The 17500-nt window shown below is 43.6% G+C and overlaps 3 protein-coding genes across 5 annotated transcripts in view; 2 read left to right on the top strand and 1 right to left on the bottom strand.

Moving 5' to 3' along the window:
* Positions 1–4081, top strand: part of itsn2b (intersectin 2b) — a 41245-nt gene extending 37164 nt beyond the window's left edge. For both annotated transcript variants that reach the window (XM_029845722.1, XM_029845721.1), the window contains 7 exons: positions 51–113; positions 401–550; positions 639–757; positions 973–1055; positions 1133–1216; positions 1327–1500; positions 1634–4081. In XM_029845722.1, the coding sequence (XP_029701582.1) occupies positions 51–113; positions 401–550; positions 639–757; positions 973–1055; positions 1133–1216; positions 1327–1500; positions 1634–1782 (822 nt within the window). In that variant the 3' untranslated portion in view covers positions 1783–4081. The remainder of the gene's footprint in view (positions 1–50; positions 114–400; positions 551–638; positions 758–972; positions 1056–1132; positions 1217–1326; positions 1501–1633) is intronic.
* Positions 4082–4802: 721 nt separating this feature from the next.
* On the bottom strand, positions 4803–8670 carry LOC105417234 (uncharacterized protein K02A2.6-like). The gene is made up of 2 exons (XM_029846056.1): positions 8055–8670; positions 4803–7947 (listed from the first exon to the last, which is right to left on the bottom strand). Exons 1-2 carry the CDS (start codon positions 8668–8670, stop codon positions 5402–5404), a joined length of 3162 nt encoding a protein of 1053 aa, XP_029701916.1. The 3' UTR covers positions 4803–5401.
* A 4273-nt stretch (positions 8671–12943) lies between these two features.
* The window catches only part of eva1ab (eva-1 homolog A, regulator of programmed cell death b), a 10692-nt gene continuing 6135 nt past the window's right edge, over positions 12944–17500 (top strand). For both annotated transcript variants that reach the window (XM_029846002.1, XM_029846001.1), the window contains exons 1-3: positions 12944–13073; positions 16317–16495; positions 16562–16927. In XM_029846002.1, the coding sequence (XP_029701862.1) occupies positions 16405–16495; positions 16562–16927 (457 nt within the window). In that variant the 5' untranslated portion in view covers positions 12944–13073; positions 16317–16404. The remainder of the gene's footprint in view (positions 13074–16316; positions 16496–16561; positions 16928–17500) is intronic.

Below are 17500 nucleotides of genomic sequence, written 5' to 3'. Positions count from 1 at the left end.
AACAATATTGCATTTAACAATATTGCATTTTGTTTGCATTCTTTGAACAGAACCTGGTCTTTAACTCCCTCACCAACTGTTTGGGTCCCAGAAAGCTGCTGCACAGTGGCAAGGTAGGGGAAAAGTCCAATGTGACCGAAAAAGTAACTCTTTATTATTATTTCATGTGACACCTCAGAGTTACTGCAAGGGACACAGTGTTTTAAAGTAGCAGAAATGCAGCAGGAGCACTCATTTTATAGTATGATGCACACACAAACCTAGAAGCTGAAACTGGGGGATTAACTATTTAAAGAAGCAACACTGCAAAGTACAGGTGTTTCATTCCACTTGAAGTAGTGAAATAGAGTTAAATTATTAAGCTGATGCAATGGTAAATAATTTACATGTGTCTTTCCAGATGTACAAAGCCAAGAGTAACAAGGAACTCTGGGCTTTCCTCTTAAATGATTTTCTGCTGTTAACTTATACGACTAAACAGTTCACATCATCTGGGCCCGATAAATTGTTCAGCAACAAGAACAATGTCCAGCTCAAGATGTACAAGCCGGTATATCACACAGTGATTGATCATTATCAGATTTCTTTCATTTTTGATATCGTATTTACCCCTATATGATGTTGACCTTCTCCTGTAGCCCGTGCTCCTCAATGAAGTACTGGTGAAGCTGCCCGACCCTTCCAGCGACGAGCCCATCTTCCACATTTCACACATTGACCGAGTATACATACTCAAAACTGAGAATATCAATGAACGGTAATAGAACCACATAGAAAAAACATCTGAACCAATGCATGACTCATAGAAATGTATTATATTTTATATTATATTTTGGGAGATCTAATCTGGTTAATTAACATTGGCTTAAACTGGTGAAGAACTGTTTTTCTTTTATATGCAAAGATGTTTCTGTAGACAGATGAATGATGGGACTTTTTCTAATTTTATACACGATGACTATGTGTTTGCAGGACAGCGTGGGTTCAGAAGATCAAGGCAGCATCTGAAGAATTCATTGAGACTGAAAAGAAGCAACGGGAAAAGGCTTACCAAGGTTTGTCACCAAACTCACACAACTTTAACGATGGCAGCATAGATCCAGTAGACTAACCTGCCTGGGTGTGTTTCCAGCACGCTCAGTGAAAGCAACTGGAATAGGCAGACTTCTTGTCACCATTCTGGAAGCAACAGAGCTAAAAGCAGCCAAACCCAACGGTGAGTGTGGACATGCATATATCAAGATTCCTGTGTTTAATGACAAAAAAATCACGATTACAGCAGAATCCAAATGTGAATGATGATCTGTCCTGAATAAAATAATTTAGGTAAAAGTAACCCTTACTGCGAGGTGACCATGGGAGCTCAGATCTTCACGTCCAGGACACTTAATGACACTTTGAACCCTAAGTGGAACTTCAACTGTCAGTTTCACATTAAAGACATTTATCAGGATGTCCTTTGCATCACTATTTTTGAGAGAGACCAGTTTTCACCTGACGGTCAGTTTTCAACATGTTTTCTATGCTATAACTTCTTGATCTTCCTGTTATTTGTCTTCTACAAATTTTTGACTCAAAAAAAGGAAGAAATTCAGGTCCTGTTAATCCAATTCATTTTCTAATGTTTCTTCAGAATTCCTTGGTCGGACTGAGGTGCCTGTGGCAACCATAAAGAAAGAGTTTGAAAACAAGGGAGCTGTCACACGTCGTCTTTTGCTTCATGAAGTTCCTACAGGAGAAGTGTGGATCCGCCTGGACCTGCAGCTTTATTGCAGCAAATGAACCCCTGATACCACTTCCTGCTGAGAATTTTAAATTTGTTTGTTTTCTTTGTGTTTAGTAGCAATTAACAGAGCTACGCTTCAGCCACACAGGGAGGGATCCAGTCCTAACAGGCTTAATACTGACTAACACACCTGAGCCTTGCTTTGTGCATCATGCCTTAATAATTCATTATCACTCAGCATTCATAACTCCTCCTCTGCTGTTGGCCTTCTCTGTAAGGATCGCTGACCCCTTTTTTCTGTCCTCGCTCATAGCTTCAGAAGCAGGAATAAGCGGTGCATTACGACCCTCTTTGCGGTAATAATTTATGACCTTTAGAAGGCTAGAATAGGACAGGTCATCGTAATTCTATTAATAATGTTGAATTTAATTATAGTGGCCTGTTTAAGTTAAAGAAGAGGCCATTTAAGAGCTATAAATTAAGGTAACAGTTGTTGAACACAGCACGTATCTGCTAATATTTGGTTATTGACTGATTCTGACTGATATTAAATACAATGAGGGATAGAAGTTCAGTATGCAGTCTGTTTACTACTGTAGATCTCAGGATGTGTCCAGGCTTTTGATTTGTGTGTGTGTGTCTTTAGTCTGGTTGAACTTTGTGTTCAGGAAATAGAAGCCGACATTTTACACAGAGGCATTTTGAGGCTGAATTTCTTTTACATTTATCCATTCATCCATCCATCCTCTACCACTGCGGGGGCAGCAGCCTAAGCAGAGAGGCCCAGACTTCCCTCTCCCCAACTACTTCTATCAGCCTTTTACATTTATTTGGCCTCAATGCAAGTTCTAATGTTGGATATTGGTTGTGATTTTACTAATGAGATTAATTTATTTCACCTTTTCCTCCTTAATTTCTGTTCTGCTAGTGCCATGTAGTTACTGTGCATATTAAAGTAGTGGGGGGGCGTGCTGATCTTCAAAACTGGGGTAGTTTCTGGTCCACCCCCTGAGTCACAGAAGCTGTTCCTGCTCTCTTTCACAGTAGGAAACAATTCCAAGAGGTCAGTATTTTTGGGCAGCCCAGGGTGTCAGATATCTGTTAACTTCAATCCCTTTAAGTCTTTGATGCCTCAAAATTTTCTTTTGCAAAAAATCATTCTTAAAACCTAAATGTGTGAGTCATAAATTATATTATTGGCTGTTTTTGTGCATTGCTTTGAATTTAATATTGATTTCTACTCTATCCAATTTATTTTTCTTTCTAAGTGGATAATACCGAAGTGTTGTATTTATTGCTTTCGTGTGACTATCCAGAGGGTTGCAGCAATTCGACTTGCTTGGTCATCTTGGATAATCAGTGTTCGTGTATGAACTCATGCCTCACATATTACTGGAGATGATTTTATTTGGCATGGTTTTGATTTGTGTTTGATGTTGGGTTTGCTGTTTTGCCTGTTACTGAGTTTATCTCTTTCGACACTTTTTGAATCCTCTGCAAAACTTGTGGGAAATGTTGAAATTTGCGGTGTCATTTTTTTGTCTTCTGTGTTGGGGTGTAAGTATGTAAATCAGTTTGTCAGATCAATCTGAGTCTGCTTTAACCTGCTGTTTGTGCTAACTTTTTCCTCCATGTGGCATTTTTTATTTTAAAAAAACGGGGCTTTTTGAATCAAATTAAAGACATTCAAAAATAAAAAAGGGTTGTTTAAATGATAGTTTCTGCACAATGAACACGCTAGAGAGCCAATTCTTTGTGCATTGAAATGGAATTTTATTGTGAAATGTAAATTGAGTGCAAAAGGAAGAAATTGAAATGGAATTTTATTGTGAAATGTAAATTAAGTGCAAAAGGAAATGGGGGGTTGAAATGGAAATTTAGGAGAGCAGATGAAGTCCGTTTGCCACCTGAATCCACCAAAGGTGATTCATCCTCAAACCCCGCAATCTTAAGGAAGAGGAGGACCCAGTCGGTCCCGATCGACGGTCACAGGATTCCTCGAATTCCACGGCTGAATTTAAATTGGTAAGACGTATTTATCCTAATATTTGGAACGAATTACTGCGTAGGATAGATGCTAACCGGCGAGTGCCGCTAAACAGCTTAAATAAATACGAAAATCCTGTGAGATCATTGAGGCAAGACCAGGTATCAAAGTGTAAATCCTGTGAGATCATTGAGGCAAGACCAGGTAATAAAGTGTAAATCCTGTGAGCAAGAAAAGAGGCAAGACCAGGCAGTGGTGGGCCGTCAGGGCCTGCAAGGCCTTCTCTGCTGGCCTAAAAATATCTGAATCACAGACTGGTGTTAATTATATTTTGTCCATGAATACGTATTAAATAATTCCAAATGGTCTGTCCGCTTCCTTTCATTGCTAGCCCCCTGGTTGCGCTGCTTCCAGACGTGTATTTTCATATTTAAGCATTTAACCAATCACATTTCAGCCACTATTTGTTGCCAAGGTCAGAGAAATCTGCCTGGAGGCCTTCACAATCAGTTCTGCGGACCCTGTAGCATATAATAAATTTCGATCAAACTGTTGTTCAACCAATTGGCGAGTTGGCGACACCAAGGCCCTCTAGCAGGCGTATGGAAAAGTCAGCGTCTTTACACGCTTTGATTGGATAGTCAGAGAGTGTACTAGCCAGAGCTAGTAAACTGCATCTGTAGCGAGCTCCACAAGCAAAGATATTGTGTTGATTTAATAGCTGTTTTTGTAGCAATTCTCTATGCCTTGTATACAGTATATCTCTAAGAGAGACGAGACGAGTGTATCCTTTTTTATTGTTTTAATCCACCCACCAAGTACTTCCCAAGCACGTAAAACATCGGCACATTGGTTCCTACCAATATTCCTACATCTCCCCCTTTTAGTGAGTTGCCCACATTTCTTTTAACATCAACAACTGTTATTTTCTTTTACTGTACTTACAAACACAAATACCTCTGTATAACTTTAACTCAGGAATGTACAGTATGCAATAATCAATTAGCTTAGCAACTGGAGTACATTTTGTCTCATTTCTTTTAAACAAGTCAAACAATCAACTTAAAGGCACTTTCCTATCTCGGGGTCAGGGTAGACTGCCTGAGTCCCCAAAGCTGTGCAGGGGTTATTCTGCCCTGTGTGACCACAGCTTTCTATGTAAGACGGATTATTATTATAAGTCCATTTTCACTGGTCTTCTAATCATGCGCCCTGATCTAGTAACAGTAGGAGTCTCTGGAATGACCCTGATGTGGGATCGGTTTCTCCGAAGACTTCCTGAGGCCAACTCGATGTTGTAGGACCTTGGTGTCTGGGCTGGACCTGTGATGACCCCAGGTTGCTCGGTGTTCTTCACCCAGACTCTCTGTCCTGGTCGGAGCTCCTGTCTCTGCTGTGCCCGGTGTCTTTTGTTGAAACAGGATGCTTGCTTCTCCTTCATTTCCTGATCCTTCTCTCTGAAAGCTTGTAGATCAGGCCATCTCGGGTCCAAATTCTCCTGACTGACGGGCAGGGGTGTTCTGATGTTTCGACCCATCAGGAGCTGTGCAGGAGATGCTCCTTGCGCCAAGGGTGTGGCCCTGTAAGCCATGAGGGCCTTATGTGGATCCTCTCCCTTCCTCAGGAGAGATTTGACTGTCCCCACAGCCCTTTCTGCCTCTGCATTTCCCTGAGGATAACGGGGGCTGCTAGTCACATGTTGGAAGTCGTACTCTGGCAAAGTCCGCAAACTCCGCCGAAACAAACTGAGGACCACCGTCCGTGACCAGGACCTTCGCGACCCCATGACGTGAGAAAATAGCCTTGAGCTTCTCCATTACAAAGGCTGAGGTAGTGGAGGTGAGGTTAGCTACTTCTATGTAGCGTGAGAAGTAGTCAACTACTACCAGGTACATAGCTGAGTTCCACTGGAACAGGTCCGCTCCCACACGCTGCCATGGCCTGTCTGGCAACTGTGTCGTCATCAGCGGTTCCGGGAAGTTATGCGCCTCCTTGGCACATATTGCACAGTTTCCCACTTTCTGCTTTATCTGCTTTGACAGCCCCGGCCACCATATGGACTGTTGTGCTCTGGCGATACACTTTGTGATGCCCTGGTGACCTTCATGAACTTTGTTCAGCATCTCCACTTGCATGGAGACAGGGATGACGAGTCGGTCACCTTTCATCAGCAGTCCATCAGCAAGTAGCAGGTCCTGTCGATACTGCCAGTACAGCTGAAGCTCTGGTGTGAGAGCCTTCCTTTGGTCAGGCCATCCATTTTGCACCAGGTTCTTCAGTCTGTTGCAGACACTGTCTGTATCCTGTGCAGTTCTGATCTGAGCCAGCCTCCCTTCTGACGCAGGTAGGTGCTCCACCACCTGGTTGACATAGGCACCAACATCCTTCTCCAGTTGTTTTTCTTCCGGCAACAGTGGCGCTCGGATTGGAGCCCTGGATAGTGCGTCTGCTGTGATCAGGTTCTTCCCTGGCACATGCTCAATCTTGTAGGTGAAGCGAAGCAATCGCAATCTGAACCTCAAGATTCTAGGGGGCAAGTCGTCAAGGGCTCTGCTGCCCAGTAGGGAAATGAGGGGCTTGTGGTCTGTCTGTATGAGAAAGTCCATCCCTATCAGGTATGATTGGAAGCGCTCACACGCCCAGGTTAGCGCCAGCGCCTCTTTCTCTATTTGTGCGTACCTGCACTCTGCTTCTGTCATGCTGCGGGATATGAAGGCGACTGGGCGCCATTCACCTGACAGTTGCTTCTGTGACAGAACCCCTCCAAGTCCAAATGAGGAAGCGTCCGCTGCAACTTTTGTCGCTCTGTTCGGACTGTACTGAGCCAGGATGGTGGGTGAGCTCAGCTCCCGACGCAGCTCCTCAAATGCCCGCTGCTGCATGCTCCCCCATGCCCAGTCGCTGTCAGCCTTGAGCAGCTCTCTTATGGGCTGTGAGAGCTCTGCAATCCTTGGTGAGAACTTTCCCACGTAGTTAACCATGCCTAGATATCGTCTTACACCTGCGATGTCTGTTGGTGTGGGCATGTCGGTGATGGCTTTAATCTTGCTTGGGTCTGGTTCCAGGCCCTGAGCACTGACAATGTGGCCTAAGAACTTGACACGGTCCACAGCAAATTCGCACTTGTCCTTATTGAGTGTCAGTCCTTCCTGTTGAAGTCTCTCCAACACTTTGCTCAGCCTGTGGTCATGTTGTTCACGCGATGTCCCAAAAACAAGGATGTCATCTGCATGACACACGGTACCCTCCAGTCCTGTCAGCATTTGTGATAGCCTCTTCTGAAAGTGTTCGGGAGCCGACGAAATACCGAATGGCAATCTGTGAAAACAGTACCTCCCGAACGGTGTGATGAACGTTGTCAGGGGGACTGATTCTGGGTGCAGTGGCACCTGCCAGAAGCCAGCTGTGGCGTCAAGTTTTGAAAACAGAGTCGCTCCTGACAGCTTGGCGAGGGTTTCGTCGACTGCAGGTAGGATGAGTCTTTCACGACAGACATAGTCGTTCAGATGGGTCAGATCCACACAGATTCTGATTGTTCCATTGGGTTTTAGTACCACAACAATCCCTGCGCACCACTCTGTCGGCTCATCGATGGGCGCTATCACTCCCAGGGTCACCATTCTCTGGAGCTCCTCTTTGACCTTGCCTAATAAGGGAATGGGTACACGCCGCGGCAGCGACAATGCATAGGGCTTGGCGTCCTTTGACAGCTTAATTTTGTACATGCCCCGCAGGCATCCTAAGCCTGTGAAAACTTTGGGGTACAGCCTTTTAATGTCAATTTGTTCCTTAATGCTGTCAACTGTGTAGGCCAGCTGCAGTGCTTCTATTGCTGGCAGACCAAGTAGCGGGGTGGCTAACTTTTGGATAACAAACACTGGCTGTTCAGTTGTCTGCTCTTTGTATTTTATAGTGCCATTGAACTGACCTTTCACTTGTAGAGCATTGTCGCCTGGTCCCAGCAGTCTTTTCGTTGCAGTGGTGAGTGGCCCATGCTGCTTCTTCGAGTAGACTTTAGCTGGAATAGCTGTCACGTCCGCTCCTGTGTCCAGCTTAAAGGTGGTTTGTTGGCCATTCAATATCAACGTCTTCTGCCATGTCTTTGACTGACCACCCGCCGACACACTTCCCAAGAAAACAGTCTCTACCTCCTCTTCCTGGATTTCATGCACACTGCTTGGCTTTGTTTTGCAGAGGGCTGCATAGTGGCCTTTCTTGTGGCATTTACGGCATTCTGCATCCCTTGCAGCACAATTGGTCAGGGAATGTGACGTGTTTTGCCACAACGTCCACAGGCTCTTTGCTCTTTTTCATGGTTCCTTGAACCCATGCCATGGGCACCTTTCGTGTGCTTTTGAAACTTTTTCTTGTATTTCATCATGTCCACATTAGCTTCATTGTGGTCTGGACCACCTGTGTCACGCACAGTGGGCTGTTGTTTCTTTATCTCTTCATGCTGTCTTATTTTCAGGACAGCTTTGGCCAGCGTTAATTCACTGTCCATCTGCAGGCTCTCTGACAGGCCCTGGTATCTTATGCCTACCACCAACCTGTCTCTGATCATTTCTTCCTGCATTGCACCATAATTGCAGTGTTCTGCCAGTTTGTAAACTGCAGAAATGAACGATTCGGCCGATTCACCTGGCTCTTGGCTCCTTTTGTTAAATCTGCACCGTTCATAAATCACATTGTGCTTGCAAATGAAGTATTTATCAAAAGCCTCTTTTACTGGCTTGTATTTCTTCTTGTCTTCTTCACTTAAGCCCAGTGTACACAGAATATCATCAGCTTTATCACCCATGGCATAAACTAATGAATTGACTTGATAGGCTTCACCTTTTTGGTCCAGTCCAGCAGCAACTCTAAACCTCTCAAATCTGCGGATCCAGTTTGGCCAGCTTGGAAAGTCTGAGAAGTCAAAGTTCTCTGGTGGGCTTATGGAGAACGGGGAATCCATCCTCTTCTTTGTGGGTCGTTGTCTTTTTTCCAAAAAAAAATCTTCTTTTCAAGTCAACAAAATATGCAGGATCACTCTCGATGCAGTCTTTAATAGCACCGTCAATTTCAGCTTGATTCGGCCGTTTTCAGAAAGCTACTACTACAGTATCTAACTGCTAGCTAGTTCGCTTATTAGCTCCGAAATGCCGACCAGCCCTCACTCATCAAAACGTTCGTTTCTGCTCCGAACAAACGTCTTCTCATCTGCCTCCGAAAATTACGGTGACTGGACTCGATTCTTCTGACACCATGTAGCAATTCTCTATGCCTTGTATACAGTATATCTCTAAGAGAGACGAGACGAGTGTATCCTTTTTTATTGTTTTAATCCACCCACCAAGTACTTCCCAAGCACGTAAAACATCGGCACATTGGTTCCTACCAATATTCCTACAGTTTTGTCAACCCACAATGGGAGTGCTTGTTATTTTGCCACTGATCGACATGGTGTTTGGAGCCACACTGGATTTGTAAATTTGACTTGCCTAACTAAGGCAGCAAAGCACTGCCGGACACTAACAAGCAACGGTGCTTTCCAAGACTTTTGGGAAAACCAGAGTGGATCTACAGCTGAGCGAGCAAGTGCGCAGGGAAACGGAGCTCCACAACAAAAAGGTGAAGCCCTATAGCGAATTAAAACTTATGCCAGAAATACGACAGGGCAGGCTCGACTTTCAGCATTAGCTTCGATGGCGATAGAAAAGGACTTCTTGATGGAACTGAAACGCACGGATAATCTGCACAATAGAGTACCGGTAATTGAAATCTTGAGGAAAGGAGGATGGATTTTGTGTACAAATCAGGATTTTTGGTGAGTAAAATGTTGCTATATTCCTAAATAATTTTATCAGGTTATTTTTGATGCTTTTTTATGTGTGTCGCAGCTGTACCTGCAGTAGACGTTATATAGCCTTAAAATAGTTGAGGGTTGGATTGAGTCAGACAGAGCATGCTTTGGACGCTGTCCTTCTCCCCTCACAGATCGCGATCTGTAAATGCACCACTCACACTAATCTCTCTGACCCTGCATCTGCAGAAATCTCACTAAATCTCTTTCAGAAATCCGGGCATGAGTGAAAGCAGCACTGCCGTCTCAGTGGACCAACAGCTCCATCCGTTACATCCAGGGGACTACGTGGTGATCAAGGACTTCCGGAGGACCAGGTGGAACCAGAAAAGGTGGCAAGGCCCATTCCAATTCCTGCTGATGACTCAGACCACGGTGAAAGTAGCCGAGAGAGCGTGGATCCACGCGTTCCACTGCAAGAAGGTGCCAGAACCGAAGGAGCCGGTCAGTAGGGTTGAAATGGGAAATTTAGGAGAGCAGATGAAGTCCGTTTGCCACCTCATGCATTTGCAAGAAACAAAGGTTCAAAGGAGACCAGCGTCAAACGACTGAGGGGGGGGGGGGCATTCTCAGTCATTCAACTTCTTGCGCCAGCCAGAACACATGCTGTGAAGGCACCAAACACCTGCGGTGCATGCAGCGCGCACCTACTGTGTTGACGTCCTGTGTCCTGTGCATGCAGCACACACATGCTGTGAAGACGTCCTGTGTCCGCGCCTCAGAGGCGGGCCTTCAGCTATATAAGATCAGAACTGTGTACGCTTAATAGAGATCTCTCCGCATGCTTCTGTGTGTGTATCCTGACCGAATGACTGGAATAAAACCATCTCCTACGCAGTAACTTAGATTAATTGTTTTCTTCTCCAAACGGCTAAAAATTCCGCGACAGCAGTCCTGCTACTTGGTTAACATTAGAAATTTCACTTAAATCTGTCATTGTTGGGATGTTTAGGCATGTTCTGCAGTTCCTTCTATTTTGGAGCCTTATTTAGAGTTTTATGTGGCAGGATAATTATTTTAAAGGCATCAGTTGTCTCAGAAATGATTAAATATGTTGCTTCTAATAATTTCTTGTCTGAAATGTAATCGCATTAGAATTTATGGAGATAACAAGGAGTCATCTCACTTGTTAACATCCAGCCATGGTCACTGAAGTTCATTGTAGACTTGTTATTGCACACCAGTGGATTTCATTAATTCCCTCTTCACACTCCAGTGGCACTGGAACCACAGGAGCAGTTAGGGAACTTTACTCAGATTTGCAACCATGCACAGCTGTGCAGCCGTGTCAGATGAACTGGGCCATCTGTGAGCGTGAGGAACACACTCAATGCCCTCCAAACATTGTATGAATCACTATCAGCCGTGAAACAGAAATTCATTGCTTCAGATTCTGCAATGAGAGTTTCCTTTGTAAGTTGACAACTTGACCTGTTTGCTTCTGTTAAAATGTTTGTTCATGTTTGCAAAAGGTGGCAAAACTATTAGAAGGTTAGAAGGGGGAAAAAAGTTAGTGAGATTCCTTGGGAGCTAAAAGGAAATAAGGGAATATGTGAAAGGAGGATGCCAGTAATGGGCATGATTTGATTATGCTACATGAACAGAACATTAAGGACTTGAAGGGCCAGAAGGCTTGCTACCAACTGCGGCTAGCACACCCCAACAATGGACACTTTTATATGAAACATAAATGTCTCAAAGTCAAGAATTAGAAAGACCCTGAAAGGAATGAACATTTTCATGAAAAGGGCAGGAAAAAAATGACTTTATAAAGGAGACCAATGACTCAATGTGCCCTTCAAAACAGAAAGAGTATTTCACTATAAAAACAGCAAATGAGTACCTGCTGAAAAAAATAGATTTTCAAGAATAGATGGACCTCCTTGTGAGATGAAAGGATTATGAAGCAGAGCTGGCCCACAACAATGACAAAAGGGAAATGTTAACAATGTACAAAGAGCTGGTAGCTAAATGGGAAGCTCTGAGGCTGGTAGGAAGGCTCAGGACCCTCAGGGGATGGAGCCTTTAATAAAAAAAGATGACTAAAAATATGGAACACTAAAGAAGAGAGAAGAAAAATTGACATCAAGACAGCCAATAAGCTGAAAAAAACAAGTTGGTGGTAAACAATTCAACAAAGGCCGTCCAATCGAAAGCAGTACCGGGAGGTTGGCACCAGAAACAGAGCTTCTGCGTCAAGACCTGAAACGAGTGCACACATGGAAGGGAAACCTTAGTAGTGATCTGAGCAGCTAGAAGGAGCAAACCAGCAATGTCGAGTCTGACCTTGGTACCCAAAAACACAGAGACACACCGCAGACAAGAGTGAGAAACTACAGGAGTGTGAACTACTGACCAAATGTCAAAGTTACTTCAGGCAGGTGCTGGAGGACCTTAATCATGAATATAATGATCTAAGAAAAGAACTGATGAAAACTGAGGAAAAACAAAAAACACTAGAGGTTTTCAGCACTTTTTCAAAACCAAAGTCCTGCTCATTGGCCCAATAACAATGCTGCGGAATGACATGAGGTGGGCTGGGTTTTAACAGTATAAAAAGACAGACACAAGCACTCGTTTTTGAGTACTTCCTTGTGCAATCCCAAGAGAGAATGTTAGCTTCTATTGTTAACTATGAGCCATCAAGAGCACTTCAGTCATCAACCACTGTTTTTTTAAAGGACCCCAAAACAAGCCAAAACAAAATTGGGTACTCAGCCTTTGACACTTACGAACCAAGACTACGAAAGTAAATGATTTCAAAGTAAACTGAAAACAAATCTACCTTTTAATGCAGTCTGCAATTTTACTCCATCACTGCTATATTTTATTTATTCACTTATATTTGTATTTTTAATTTATCTTATTTTACTATTACTTTTTTAATCCCTGCACTTTGGCATTTTAAATTTATGTTCTGTCGTTTACACAAACCATTGTTTTTTATTGTGCTCATTTAATGTGTTCAGTAATGTGATGCACTTTTGCCTGCAGTTCTTCTGTAAAAGATGCTATAGAAATAAACTTTTATATCATTATTGATTTTAGCAAGAGTGGTATTTCTTCTTTCCTAACTGGAGGAGGTTTACTGCTTCAAAATGATCCTGTAAAATGATCAAGCCTGAAGGGGAACCCCGCTATCAAATAATGACACTGTCCATCTATGTGCCTGTCTGTCTTTCTGTCAGGCCGGCCGGCTGGCTGGCTGGCTGGCTGGCTGAATAGCTGGCTGTCTCATTTAACAAAGCAAATACAAACATTTTCTGACTGATGGCCTAGCTTTCTATGGTTTTTCAGTCAGGAGAGGACTGGGAGGGCGGGGGGAGAGAGAGAGCGAGAGGAGTGCAGTCATGAGAGGATAATAGGGTTCAGCAGAGGAGAGGACAGAACAGAGGGAAAGAGAGGCAGGAAAGTGAGTGAAAAGAAACATAGAATACAGGAGAGGAATGGTGAGAAAGAGGAGAAGGGGTGGAAGTCTTCGCAGTACTGATGGAATCTTCATGGCATTAATAAATGTAAGTGTTAATAGGTAAAGCCCCATTTATTAACCTTACAGGAAGAAATGGTAGAAGAAATTTGTATTTCCAGTTAATGTGCTTTCGAGTTGGTATGAAAAAAAAATTACTCTGGAGCAGTCTGCAATGTTAATCTACAAATAAAACTGTTTTTCACTCATGGGGTAATTAATAGTTTAGAATATGACAGTCATATCCATATGCATAACTGATTTTTTTAAAATAGATTTACCAGTTGTGACACAAATGGAACTTTATTATCCTTGTTCACTTGCTCTTGTATGTGCTCAGAAATTGGCTCCGTCTCACAAAGCAAAAAAACCCTCTGTGACTGGCTTATTTTGCTTGACAATATGTGTTGTCTGTAATTACTAATGAGCTGTTTTCTCAGTTATCAAAGCTACACAAGTGGTGTTCAGATGAACAAAACAGTTCTAGAAAAGACAGTTCTAGCTTGCAGCATTGACACATGAGATGAAACAACCCTGACACTCGGGGTTCACTCTGCATCACCTGGAGGTTCTGTTGTGTTGAGTCACATCAGGATGCCTGTGATTTGTTGTTCTGTTATTTCCGGTTGCAATTTCTGCACTGATGTGCTGCCATATTTTGTTCTGTTTTGCTAGTTTTACAGCACAATGGCAGGCCTAGGGCGATGTCTGTGCAGATGAGCGTGCGACACTAGAATAAACAGTGCATTTTGCTGGCAGATGTGACACACATTTGCTCCCTGTGTCATCTCTGTTCTCATTAATGGTGTGCAGTGTACCAGAGATTCTGTTTCTGCAGCAGAAAACCTCAAAAATTTGATCATTTTGATCTCTGAGAGCATCATTTTGTTTTATCATTATACATGTTTTATCATTATACATTGGCCTGCATATAATCTCTGTAAGCAACAACTAAAATATATACAGAGTAGCGGCCAACGATGGCCTGTTCCCGTCCGGGTGCGCCTGCGCCCTCTTGTATGTTTTAGATTTAAATACTACTTCTTTTTTTTTTTTTTTTACAAAGCTTAAAATCAGGGATTTGCACCAAGTTTATGAACAGTGAGGAAAGGGGATGTTTATTTTCATTTTAGAATACATGATTGTGACAATTGTAAACATGAATGTGTAATATAAATGAAAATCCTTTACAGTCAATCATAACTGGAGATCACTGATATCAAATTCAGAGTTTGGCTGTATGTACAATTATCATCTATGTTTAATGTGTCTGTTTTATCATCTTTGTAGCATTAATCTAGATGTGATCAGATTATAGATTACAACTCACAGCCAAAATTCAAGGCAGGACCTAAGAAGACAACAGGGAAGGCAGCTTCCAGTGAACAAACAGTTTATTTACAGGATATTTACAACTGTGAGAAAAAGTGCATGTGCTACTCATGAATATGGTGGTGAGTGCAAAGTTGAAACAGTGCGGTGCTCGTCGGGAAGGGAAGACATGTTGATGTAAATGCAAGAGATGAAACTAAAGTTAGCAAAGTGCAGAATCACAAGAACTGGAAGTCTGGAATGCTCAGGTTACCACTGGCAAGGACAAAATGATCTGACACTGGACAGCAGATGTTGGCTGCTTAAAAGGTGTGCTAATCACACTAATTAGTCTCAGGTGTGGAGGCAGCAAGCCCGTGAGATGGGTCAACAGAACACCACAAACCAAACACACAGACCAAAAACTGGATCATAACAGTACCCCTTAACGATCTGGCTTATCGGGGTGATCGCGGTAAAAGTACCTCACCAGATCTTTGTCCAGGATGTGGCGCCTATTAAACCATGACCTCTCCTCAGGACCAGACCCCTCCTAATCAACCAGGAACTGTAGACCACGTCCTTGACAACAGACATCCAAAATCCATCGGAAGGTGTAAGTTGGACCACTGTCAATCACACAGGGGAAGAGGAGGGGGCACTGAAGGCCGCACCAGGTCTGACTCTGAAACCAGCTTCAGCAGAGACATATGGAATGTAGGGCACACGTTGAGGGAAGAAGGCAACTTGATGCACACGGCAGGTAGGTTCATAATCCAATCCCCCTCAAATGGACCGATAAACTGTGGATCAAGTTTAGTCAATTCCACCTGGACGGGAAGGTCCTTAGAGGACAACCAGACCCTATGGCCTAGCTGATACAGAGGTGCTGGAGCTCTTCAGCGATTGGCCTGCTTCTGGGATTGGTAGGTGTAACGGAGACGGGCAGCCCAAACCTGACGCCAAACGGCTCAACAACATCGTAGTTTGGCCTGAACTGATGGTAACATCACTTCCTCTTCCTGCACCCTGAATAATGGGGGTTGATACCCCAGGGAGGCCAGGAAAGGGGACATCCCAGTAGAGGCTGACACAAGGGAATTGTGGTCATGCTCCACCCACAGCTATAAAGAGCTCCAGGAGTCAGGATTACGAGCCGAGACACAGCGCAGGGACCTCCAAGGACTGATTGGCCCTTTCAGTCTGGCCATTTGACTGAGGATGGTGCCCTGAAGAGAGGCTCACCGTGGCCCCCAATGCATTACAGAAGGCCTTCCAGACCTGAGATGTGAATTAAGGCCTACAATAAGAAACTATGGTACTGTGGTAGTCAATGGAAGCAAAAAAAAAACATGCTTGACTAGAAGATCTCCGGTTTCAGGGGCTCAGCAGAATGGCTTGAGCGTTGACGTCAGAGTGGTCAGGGGAGCTACCATCTTACTGTAACCTCCTTGATGGCACATTAAAACCTTAAAAAAAAACTTTATGCCGTCCAAGTCTGTGTTTGTGTCTGACGTGTGTGAATTATGTAAATGTCGTCTGAACCCTGCAGGCTACAACCCTGCAGGCTAGCACCTCAGGATTGTTTATGTTAAGAAGAATGTGAATGTCGTAAAAATTATCTCTGTATTAAGAAGTGTTCTTGTCTGCATTCAGGACATGTTTTATTGATGATAAACCTGTCAGCAATGCGGTTTAAGTTATTATAACTGTTGTTTTTAGTGTGATTTGTTCCTTCAAACATCACAGATCAAAACTTCCTAACTGTAATGTATGGTCTGGGACCTGTATTTTGTTTTAAGTTAATGCAATATTATGATTTTAATTATATGTAAAAGCTATGAGGCTGTGCATTTTTATTGGGCTGTTATATTTGTAGTTGCTGCTGTATCCTTTCAGTGCACACATTCATAATTTCATTTGAAAAAAATGTAATTAAAAATAAATTTAATTTAAAAAATTTCATTTCTTTCTTTCTCAGCCTCCATCAGCCAAACCTACAATTTAGTGGAGTAGTGAGATATGCTAGAGCTTTGTCGACCACAGAAGGGCACAATAAACTGCTTAACATGAGCACCGCTGCAACGGGAAGCCGAAATATGGAGGCGAATGAAATGGCATTGCTTAGCAACATACTGGCAACTTATACCTTTATTGAAGGTGAGTCCTCAAGCTCTTCTATGTAAAACATTTGAATTTGTTTCCCTCATGCTGCTTTTCTTTTAGACCAGCCAGAGAGGACAGCCTTGGTGTTTCTTGGTGGCGTCTGTGTTGGCCTTCTTGTCACACTCAGTGCCATCGTCTTCCAGATACACTGCCGGGCTGACTGCCACTATCGCAACAGTAACCAACTGCAACTTCACCATAAGAAGAGGCATCGCCACCATCACCATTACCACCGTCGTCGTTGCCCCTACCATCAGGCCATTACCAGCAACCCAGACAGCAGTGCCCTTGTCAGTTCCGGAAAAACAGAGCCTATTAGGCACAGCGAATCAGAGGACTGGGATGAGATGATGAGCCTGTCGGCGAGGAGGCGCAGACGGTTTGAGAGAGCTCTGTTGAATGCTACCATGTTCACATCCACTGAGGGTATTTCTCAAACATACTGTAACATACTGTACCCATACTGTATGTCATGCATCTCTCTCTCTTTCTGTGTGTGTGTATATATATATATATACTGTATATATATAGGGTATATATGTGTGTGTATATATATGTATATAAATCTCTTCCTCGCCCTTCCTTCTGGGCGGTGCCTCCTTCCTTCAGACTCGGGTCCTCTACCAAAGGCCTGGGAGTCTGAGGGTTCTGCGCAGGATCTTAGCTGTTCCTAGGACTGCTCTCTTCTGGACAGAGATCTCTGATGTGGTTCCTTGTATCTGTCGGATCCATCTACTCAGCTTGGGTGTTACTGCCCCTAGTGTCCCAATCACTACTGGGATCACTGTTGCCTTCATGCCCCACATTCTCTCTATCTTCTCCTTCAGCCCTTGGTACTTCTCCAGCTTCTCAGGTTCCGAGAACTGCCTGCTTGTTCTCCAGCACTTTCTCCAGCACTGTCTCCCACCTGGACCCTGGGACCTCCAGTCCATACTTAGTGCAGATGTTTCTGTACACTATGCCAGCCACCTGGTTATGCTGCTCCATGTATGCCTTGCC

Source organism: Takifugu rubripes, chromosome 13, assembly GCF_901000725.2.
Source record: "Takifugu rubripes chromosome 13, fTakRub1.2, whole genome shotgun sequence".
Classification (NCBI taxonomy): Eukaryota; Metazoa; Chordata; class Actinopteri; order Tetraodontiformes; family Tetraodontidae; genus Takifugu; species Takifugu rubripes.
This window is presented reverse-complemented; position numbering and strand designations above follow the sequence as displayed.

Excerpts from the sequence above, each read along its gene's own strand:
- LOC105417234 (XM_029846056.1), bottom strand. The coding sequence starts at position 8,670 with ATGGATTCCCCGTTCTCCATAAGCCCACCAGAGAACTTTGACTTCTCA. Across the intron at positions 7,948-8,054 it reads GTTTCAAAAGCACACGAAAG|AATGCCGTAAATGCCACAAG; the intron begins GTGCCCATGGCA and ends CAAGGGATGCAG.